Source organism: Venustampulla echinocandica (genome assembly GCF_003357145.1).
Source record: "Venustampulla echinocandica strain BP 5553 chromosome Unknown scaffold_1, whole genome shotgun sequence".
NCBI lineage: Eukaryota > Fungi > Ascomycota > Leotiomycetes > Helotiales > Pleuroascaceae > Venustampulla > Venustampulla echinocandica.
In genome coordinates, this window is record NW_022474206.1 from 1,473,969 (window position 1) to 1,484,422 (window position 10,454).

The 10,454-nt window shown below is 45.8% G+C and overlaps 2 protein-coding genes across 2 annotated transcripts in view; both read right to left on the reverse strand.

Annotated features, from left to right (window-relative positions):
* Nucleotides 1-7: 7 nt before the first annotated feature.
* Nucleotides 8-2,297, reverse strand: BP5553_03036 (Uncharacterized protein; the record flags this gene model as incomplete). Its single annotated transcript, XM_032011659.1, has 9 exons — nt 8-385; nt 437-597; nt 646-1,149; nt 1,201-1,272; nt 1,323-1,346; nt 1,402-1,543; nt 1,627-1,732; nt 1,870-1,946; nt 2,004-2,297. The coding sequence occupies 9 exons, from the start codon at nt 2,295-2,297 to the stop codon at nt 8-10; spliced, it is 1,758 nt and encodes a 585-aa protein (XP_031871352.1).
* Nucleotides 2,298-5,499: 3,202 nt separating this feature from the next.
* Nucleotides 5,500-10,454, reverse strand: part of BP5553_03037 (uncharacterized protein) — a gene marked incomplete at both ends in the record, with an annotated part of 40,808 nt that continues 35,853 nt past the window's right edge. The window contains 2 exons of the mRNA XM_032011660.1: nt 5,500-8,406; nt 8,463-10,400. Of these exons, the coding sequence (XP_031871353.1) occupies nt 5,500-8,406; nt 8,463-10,400 (4,845 nt within the window). The remainder of the gene's footprint in view (nt 8,407-8,462; nt 10,401-10,454) is intronic.

Consider the following 10,454-nt stretch of genomic DNA (forward strand, 5'->3'; position numbering starts at 1 on the left):
CGTTACTTTATTCGGCCGCCGGCGTGACGACTTTCGCCTTCTTAACACTCTTCCACCCCATCCCCCAACTGAAAACAAAAGCTACGGCACTAGCCCCTGCCGCAAGATAGAACACATGGCTGACCGCTTGATTGTACGCGAGTAGGACACCAGGAAGAAGCGCCTTTGAAACGATATCTCGAGCGCCAGCTGCACCAGCATTAATCACCGCTTGTGCATCTACCTCGGGGGCGAAATCAGGAAGTGCGTCTACTAGGCTGGTGGAGAAGATGGTTTGCGCAAAGGAGAGGAACAGTGCACCGCCGATAGATTGGCAGAATATCCCAAGGCCCATCCCTACAGGGATTTCTTGGGGTTTCAGATTACTTTGTATCGCTAGGATGGGCTTGGAACGTGAGCTTTGGTAAGAATGTTTGTTAGAGCGAGATAAGCTTACCATCTGAAGTCCACCTCCGCGGCCAGCACCGGAGATAATTTGGTACCCTATCCATGCCCCGGTTGCGGAGGTTGGGGTGAGAGTGCTCATCAATCCAGAACCGATCGATGTAAGCCCAGTACCGAAAATTATGAAGGGCAGGTAATATCCCAGACGGCCAACTGACTGTAATTAGCAGTGAGCCGAACTTCTGGTTGAGAGACGCTAACCTAAAATTCCAGATACAATACCCAACATCAACTGACTGAGGATGGAGGGCAGCATGTAGACACCACTCAACGTCGGTGCGAATCCCCTCACAGCTTGGAAATAAATGGCGAGATAGTAACTCGTGCTTAGCATACTACCGAATTGGAATAACTGGACCATACAACTCGAGGCAATGGGTCTTTTTTTAACCATCGAGAGTGGAATCATAGCAGAATCACCTCTGGTATATTCCCAACCGATGAATACAACAACGGTAGCAGCAGAGCCGCAGAATAGCCCAATGATCGTTGCACTGTCCCACTTGTATGTATTACCGCCCCATTGGAGGGCGAGGAGAAACATGATTGCAGCCGGGGCAAAGAGTATAAAGCCAACTAGGTCGAGTGATTTGAGAATTGAACGAAAGGAAGGTTTGTCCGTTCTTTTGGTGTGGTGGCTTGGTATGCGAATGAAGAAGAGGAAGATAGCAGCAAGCGCTCCAGCTGGAAGGTTGATGTAGAAACCTGAGTGGTGTTAGTTGGGGATTTTGGGGCGCGGACCTTGAAGAAACTCACACCATCGCCAACTAGCATGCTCAGTAAGCGCCCCTCCAAGCAGAGGCCCGAAGAGTACCCCTAGTTGAGATACTGAATGGAATTAGACTTGTTCTTAGGGAATGTTTTAGAGATATACTCACTTCCCATCAAAATCCCCATGTAGACTTCAATACATAGTCATTAGTAGGCATTTACTGAAGAGGGACATGTTCGACGTACCTGCTCGCTTCTGTAATGGTATGGATAACGCAATTATGGTCAAACCACCGTTAGAGAGGCCAGATGCTCCCATTCCTGCGACAGCCCTTCCAACGATAAATATATTCGATGATGTGGCAACAGCAGAAAGGAGGGATCCCAACTCGAAGACGGCCAAGAAGGCCATATAGGTAAGCGCGAAGGACGTCAGTTGGGTTTACCACTGTCGAGAGGGGATGGACTTACCTTGGAGTCGAACTGACTGAAGATCTTCCCAGTCATTGGCTGCAGTGCACAGCTAGATTCCAAATTGTTAGCTTCTTTCTGAAATAAATCATAACAGTGTTGAATCCTACAAAGAGTTAGTTTTATCACAAATTATTTGAACATAATACTTGATTTATCACATACCTTTAATGATAACACGTTTCCGAGGACTCAATGCTTAAATTGTCGGATAATGGGAACCTTTAGGACAGAATTGCTCACCTCGAAAGGAGGTATGCACTGCCATACCACCCGATATCCGTCAGGGAGTGAAAGTCGCTTGTGATCCGAGGAACGGCCTATTAGTTGCTAAGCACAAGATATTGACCCTTGAATAAAAGACATGAGATACTAACCGTGGAAACAATAGACATATCCAACAGGAGAAGAAAAGATGTCACGGAAAGCGCCGCAATTATGACGGTGAGCTTTATTCCGGTGAGCTCTCCGGTGCGCTTTATTCCGGTGAGATATCCATGATCATCTGTATCTATACTGATTGCTGCTGCCTTGTTGTCGGGGTCGGCTATACTTGGCGACACGACGACTTCCTTTGTACCTATATGTTTTGGTTCTTTGGTTCGACCTTCATGAGCATCGGCGGCTTCAGGAGTTCCATCGGGCGAGGGGTTCGGCTTTCCCTCCTCCATCGAAGGAAGTTTGTGCGACTGCTGAGTGGCGGGTCGCAATGAGGAAGGGAAGGTTCTAAAGGATATTATTAGAGGAGAAAGTACACCATAAGCAAGGTTGAGGAGAGGACAGAATTATAGAAGGTGTTTTTGAAAATGCGCGGCGACCTGGTTCCTTTATAAAACGGATATGTGCTTACATACGGACATTTACTTTTTCCCGTTTCCCCGTCCACCATTTCCCCGTTTCCCCTGTTATCTCTTATCTCCGCCCCCAACCACACTGCACTGTAGTGGCCGAAAGGTAGGAACCCTCCCTAAAGGACCCTTTATTGTTTGTTCCGGCTTTGGATTGATAGGGTTTGCCTTCCTCGGTTTAAATTAATTTATAAAGAATAATTAAAAACTTGGTTATAAACGTATCTTACTTAGGAAGTAGACAATAGTAACTCGCTTTTAGTCGCCAAAGGTGTTTAGATTATAGCACTTCATAGGGAATTTAGAGGAGACTAAATTAATTAATTATATCCCTAACTCGAAGAGTAAAACCCCTATATATATATTTTATGTGCAAGGTGGCGAGGAGATAGAGTGGGAGGATTGTGGTTGTATATAATTGTCAGTGTTTCGGAGGCACTTAAAAACGGGTAGAAAGAGTTGATTAATTCTAGTAATAGATGTGGAGGAGAAGTCCTTGTTATATACAGGTAAAGGTGGGCTATTTTTGCTATATATGGCGTACACCTGAAACTCCTGATTTTCGGCATCGCCGAAACTCAACACCCCCCTCAGGGATCGGCGATTTTGAGGCTATACCTGGATTCCACTCCATTTTTATTGAGCTTGTACCTCCTACTTTGCCGTTATAGACTGAGGGCCAGGTTCTAAGTCTCAGCTTGTTTCGTGTGTGTGTGACAGTTAAGGTGCCAGCTCCGAACAGTGCCTGGATTGGGATATACTATGGCAGGTAAGGTGCTAACTTCGAGCTTTACGTCGTAGTGATTACGACCGAATCAACCTTAATTGAAGGTGCATGTAGGTTAGCCGGCTTGGGCTCATAACTGTCAGCGTTTTGGAGGATTCCATGTACTGTACAGTACAAAGAAATATTAAAAATATACACCTAGACGAAACGAAAGATGTATTGAAAATTAAATATAGCTTCAAGGAATTAATGAGCAGGTTTTCGACAGCTCCTAGCAATCTGGTTCCTAGATTAGTTAAGAAGAATGTGCAGCGTTAATTTTGAATCTTGGATACAGAAAATGAGGATATATGAAAAGCAAGTTCTGAATTGGCAAATTGTTGAAAACTACCAACTTGGTAGCCTTAATGTAGGAAGCATGTTTTACTCATCGGAAAAGTCTGTTGTAGAAAGCGCTCGCACTCTTGCTGCTTCGCATTGCAGTTCCTCCCCTGCACTGAAAAACGGGTAGAAAGAGTTGATTAATTCTAGCAATAGAGGTGGAGGAGAAGTCCTTGTTATATCCAGGTAAAAGCGGGCCATTTTTGCTATATGTGGCGTACACCTGAAACTCCTAATTTTCGGCATCGCCGAAACTCAAAAATAATATAAAAACGTAAGGTTAATAGTTGGAGAACCGGAGGAAGGTGGAGGGGAATAAGGTTCAATACCTAGGTGTTTATGGTTCAAAACGATCCTGATGATCCGACGAGATTTAGCATGATCATCAAGTAAGTTGTCGCGGCCAATCTGTGGGCTAAGAATCAGAAGATCCCTACCGTGGATTGGGACCTTACACAACGAAGATTTCTGGATTGAATGAGGGAAACCGGGTGAAAGGTTAATAAGGTCTGGGTCATAGGATGGGCGGATGATAAAGTCCCGGCTGGAGAGCCTCTCCCTCCGACAGTCGAATGGAATGGCTGGAACCGATTTTGCAGGAATATTTCATATATAAATATCCACGGGGTAGCTCGATGTTGACGGTCTTGGCTAGAATTCTTTTAATGATAATTGTTTCGGGGTTATTCTTAAGATGAATAAGTAGTAATTTATCTTTAGTTAAACAAAGAAAAAGTATGTAAAGATCTGTAATTTTCTTTTTATACGTAAATACCTAACATAAAAGTGGATTAGCTAATTTTGATCAAGAAATAGACATATTTAAATTAGGCAGATCATTCTTTACAAAATAAAGTTTATTACGAAAAGCAAATATTGTATAATTTAATGCAAGGCTCTTCTTGTTTAAACAATGTTTCTACTAATGTTCCCATTTAAATCAAGAAGATGGTATTGACGAGGAGCTGATGGATGAAGATAGCATGGGTGAAGACGACGATGAATCGGAACGTGAAGATTCTTCCACCGAAGACCAACGAAAGCTTATCTCTAGAGTGCGGGAATTTCTAAATCGAAACCGAAGAAGACAGAGATGTTCACCTAGCAAGATGCGTATCCAACGAAGATCATAGAGCCAAGCTTGCATTCAAAACAAAGCGCCAAAAGCAACCAAATATCACAATTCAACGCTAAAACGACCTCCTCGAAGGATTGCCAAAAATGCTCGGAGTAACGAAAAGCGAGTTGAACCAAGTAGACTCTAAGGTTATGGGTAGCACAGCTATCAGAAATGTATATGAACAGATCTATAACGAGGAGCGTCAAACAAGTCTCCGACTCGAGCAGGAGCCTGACCAAGCGAAGAGAGATTTGAGAAAGGAGAAGGAATGTACGAAAAGATATTAAGACATGCTTGTGGAAAATGTTTTAAACAGATCAGCAAAACGTCGTCGTTCAGAAACGCAGGGGGAGAATGAGGAGGATTGGTAGTCAGACTGGGATATGAAAACTCCAAGATATGTAAGCCACACTTCGAGATGGGAAGTGGCATGAATGAGTACTAGAATTTGACGATTTCATGGTTTCTTGGGATGAAAGTGAGGGGGTTAAATGATAGATCCTCGCTTGTTTCCTTTTTCTTTCTAGTCCTCATTGAATTATAGTTTGAAAGTCGAGAGTATGTGAAAGTTTGCTTGTTTGCTTGTTTGGCTCCGAGCTCGGCACTAGCCAATGGGACTGCACCAAGACACTTTCAAGCGCCATATGTAGGACGTTCAAGGAAGGAACTTGGCAAATTCACTTCGCTATGCTAGTATATATTTTATTCAGTTACATAGAAGCAAACAGACACCTCAACTCCTTTAATTCACGAAACAAAAGAAAAAGTCCAGTACAAAAGTAACAAAACATTCAAACTTATCCAACAACCTTCCCCAAATCAGCAACAACCATATCACCCCTGCTCAACATAGCTTCTAAAACTTTCTTATATCCTTCTGCTAGACTACCCGCCTGCTTCTCCCCAATTCCACCAACCCACCACTTCAACTCCACTGACACCAAACCCCCAGCTTCCAGGACCTCAACAGCAATATCATACTCGAAAGGATCGTGCGTCTTAATTGGCTTCCACTCAATGTGATCCTCGGTTTCTTCTATACCGTTGAGGCTATCGGTGGTAGTATCGCCGCTTGCATACTTTCTGAAGTTGAAAATCGAATTATAAACACCCTTCGCATCGCAGATATCCTTAACGAATGCATCCTGATATGGTATTGCAGCAGTAGCATCCTGTTGCATTTTCGAAAGAACCTCCATAATTCTCTCCTGCTTCTCGATATTTAAACAGCAGGGCAGCAAGTTGAAAAATGGGCCCACTGCTTCGCCGATCCGCGTCATGCAGGTTTCAGACCCGGAGATTATGTAGCCGAACGATACCTGTCGGGCTTGCGTGTGGGAGGAGAGTAGCAGAGCCCATGTCGCACGAAGGAGAGAGGAAAGGGTCACGCTGTTGTTTTTGCAGAATGCGTTAAGTGCATCTAGAGAGGGAAGTATGGGAACGTGGGAGGTGCGTAGTTCTCTGACTGCAGATTTGTCCTTGGATGTTAGGATAGCAGGAAGCCTAGAAGCCCCGTTAAATTCGTGGAGGTAGGCGGCCCAATACTGTCTTGTTGCTATATCGTCATCAGAGTTTGATTGTGATTGAACGTGCTCGATGTACTCGATGTATTTTGGGGCAGAGATATGGTTTATGGTGCCGTAGTAGGCGGCACTAAACTCGTCAAGCAGAGTCTGCAAAGTCATGCCATCGATGAGCGCATGCGATATTTCTGCACGAACGAAGACAGTGCCAGATGGCGTCGATACGGTGGTCAAGCGGTGTGGCAGTGCTGCAGGATCGTCATCGAGAGGATTTGGAAGTAGTTGAGAAAGTTCCGGCAACGATTCAAGTTGGGCGCCTTCGACCTTGGCATTGTAGTGCTCGAGACGGGCTTTTGCAGCACCGGAACGCAGCACAACTTGGTCATACTGGGCGGATCTCGAGACTGAAAGAATAAATAGAGTGCGTAGGATTGGGTGTCTGTCTATCATAGCTTGCCATGCTGAGTGCAGCTGTTGGATATCGATTGGTGTCGAGGATTTAGAGGTCAATTTGAAAATGGTGGAGATTTCGTAGAAGCCTCGTCGTTTCGCATGGCCGGAGAGGATGGACTGCTGCATTGGCGAACACGGGTAGATGTCTTCGACGTGGTCGAGATTCTTGATGCGGAGGGCGGGCATGCGTTGTCTCATCAGTTGATTCAAGTCGAAGTCCGTTCCAAGGAGTGGGAAGTCAGTTAGTGTCCACTCGGCGGTCATGTATTCAAGCCTTACGACGGCTTGGTAGAGTAGCGTACGGAAGCTTGCCGTCCATTGTGCGATCTTCTCCTGATGTGCTGACTTTTGGTTATACATCAAAGTGAATTCAGCGACACCATCAGATATAGTTGCGTTGATGTCAAACAATGCGAGGCGTTCCATGTCTTTGCTGAAATCATCCGTTGAAAGTGGGATTATCTGCAAGTCAGAGTCGTCTCCACGTTGCTGCTGGAATTGGCCATGGTAATTGAACAAGATTTCAAGCGGCCAGTGTTTTGAAAAGGCCTCGCGACATTCGGGATTTAAGAATCGGGATGCGAAATATTGTAGGCCATTGCCAGGCATGCGGCGTCGAACATCCTTGACTTTGCGAATAGTGTCAAGGACATCATCACCACTCTGTACATGAACAGGAGCGATAGTTGTGAACCAGCCCACGGTTCGGGAGAGATCGATATCGTTACTCCATGTCTCTCTGCCGTGGCCTTCGCTAAAGACTGCCGGTGCAGCCCTGTCGGCGAATGTGACCTCGAAAGATTGTATGAGAGCAGCAAGTAAGACGTCCATGGTCTCTGTCCGTAATGCTCTATGGCAGCTTCCGAGTAGCATGGAGGTGACTCTTGCATCAAGTTTGAAGCGTTCGCTGCCGGTATCCCGGAAAGTGTTTGATTTGCCTTCCATGCCCCAGTACGCGTAATTGGCAGCCGGAATATTAAGCGGCATAACTTGAGAAGGGATTGATTGCTCTCGCGCGTAGTCAGACTGTAGTTCGGACCAGGCTTGGAATGGGAATGGCTTCAGGTGACTTAATGGCTGACCTTGCATCAGGGTCGCAAGGTCGCCCATAATAATACGCCAAGATACCAAATCAATTACCAAATGGTGTCCGACTAGATATATCATTTGTCCGTCTCCATCCAAGTCGACAAGATCAGCCGCGAAGAGTGGGCCATTTTCAATGTTGAGGGAGCGTTGTGTAGCGTTGGCCAGAGGAAGAAGCTCGTCGATCTCTTCAGCCTTGTGGACCTGGAGACGATATGAGCCGGCGACGTCGGAGCTGATATGCTGCATCCATTTGCCGGTATGGTCACGGTTAAAACGTGCACGAAGCATTGAGTGGCGTTCAACAACAGCATATATGGCTTCGTTCAATTCAATGGCTGAGACAGTAGAGTTAATCCGGAGAAGGAAGCTCTGGTTGAACTGAATATTCGGATCCGGGGACATCTCGAAGAACATTTGCTGGATAGGCGAAAGCTGGAAGGCTACATTTTGTTGTTCAACAGCTGTGGCCACTGTTGACTCGGTACCGGTGGATGCAGAAGCTGCGAGTTGGGGAATGTTCTTGCTCTGTAGTATGTTGCGAAGGGAGACATCGATAGCTTGTTCACGAAGGATTCCCATAACTTGCATAGCTGAGATCGAGTCGCCGCCAAGTGTCAAGAAGGACAAATTTGCTGGTACCTGTAGCAGCATAGTTAGTACTTGGGCGACCTAGATTAGAAAACTTGAAAGCATACCTGGTCCAGAGGTAGCTTGAGTACTTTACTGAATGCATCTTGAATGACCACTTCAACGTCAGAAGTCACAACGGCTAATGTATTTTCCACCTCTTCTTCATCTTCTCCATCAAACAGACCCATGATTGATTCGAGATCTTCTTGACTCATTGCTTGAACCCAGTTGTGCACAACAACCCTATTCAATTTACCAGACACCATGAGTGGGATCTGATTCAGCACAAACCAGGCTGTAGGAACCATGTATCCTGGGACGTGTTCCGAAAGCGCATCTTGAATGTCTTGAATGCGGACCTTGGAGGTTCGAAGCTGGGATTTATTGACTAAAGAAATGCTTGGTGCCTCTGGATTTTCAAGCGGCACGATATTTTTGAGCGTCAAGATGGCGACAATGCGATCCCTGCAAGCACCTTCTTTGGACTGATAGACTATGGCATGGTTGATACGATCATCGGCGTACAAATGATGCTCAATTTCACTCAATTCAATCCGCTGTCCTCGTAACTTCACCTGAGTGTCCTTGCGTCCAATAAAATGGATTGTACCGTCAGGGTTGTTACGTACCAAATCGCCAGTTTTGTACAGACGGCGTGGAGTATTTCCATCATTAGCTAGGAATGCCGGATTCTCAATGAATGCGGCAGCTGTCTTTTCGGGTTCATTTAGGTAGCCACGAGAGAGAATTGGGCCTTCGAGGAGCAGCTCTCCACTCACCCCGATGGGAACGAGTTTATTGTGATCGTTGGCTTCAACAATCCAAGCTATACTCCCCATTGGACGACCGATGTTTGCAGGATCTGTGGCACTGTTTATGTCAGGGTTGGAAGTTGCAGCGACGGAGCACTCGGACGGTCCGTAGCCATTGACCAGTTGAAGTTTGTGTGCCCATGTGTAGATGTCGGTTCGGGAGAGTGCTTCACCACCTAGGACCATAGTTCGCATGCTGGGGATTTCATCCGGGTCGATAATGCGGGCTAATGAAGGAGTCAAGAAAGCCCAGGTAACTTGCATATCATTGATCGCTTCTGTCAGGGAGCGTTGAATAGATTCTTGACTGGGCATGCAGATGCAGGCTCCAATCATCAAGGCAGATATGATTTCCATGATGCTGACGTCGAAGGTGTAGGAAGCGAGTTGAAGGACGCGACTATCGCGTTGAATGAAGTTGGAGTAAGGCTTCTGGTACATGACTCCACTGCAGAAATTTTGATGCTCGATTACGCATCCTTTGGGTGTCCCAGTACTGCCAGAAGTAAAGATAACATACAAGGCGTTTGAAGGTTTGACGCCTGTTATTGGCGGTTCGGGGCGGAATGTCATATCATCCAAGGTCTCACCACTGACGACGTGGGTTTCAATGGCCGATGAGAATAGTTCCGAGTGTTCTGGCGATGACAATACCATCTTGGCTCCAACAGTATCAATGACGTGCTTGCGGCGCTCAACTGGATGCGATGGATCCAAGAACACAAGGCCTCCACCAGCTTTAATCACGCCGATCATGGCAATGACGGCACATAGAGATTTGTTGAAGCAAAGTGGAACGATCACTTCGGGTCCGACCCCCAAATCCACCAAATAGTTAGCAAGATGGTTTGAGGCCTGATCAAGCTCCGAATAGGTAAGGTTACCGTCCCAGGAACAGATAGCTAGGGCATCAGGATACTCTGCCGCATTTCGCATGATCTCATCATGAGCGCAGATTGTTTTATTTTCTGGGACTGCGTGGTTCCATTCCATTACTTGCTGGCTGTGGCCAACATCAAACAAGTTAGTGCTCTTAACAGTGTCTTGCGGCGTAAGAAGAATGTTGTTTAGTGCTTTTCTGAAAGTGAATGCAACATGTTGAGCTTGCTCTGGCGACATTTTTGAGGTTCTGTACTTGAGGATCGCAAGAATATCCTTGTTTGATACACCTATGCTGACCCCAACATCATACTGAAAAAGTTAGAACAATTCTAATTATTACAGACTAGGAGGAGCTAAACTTAC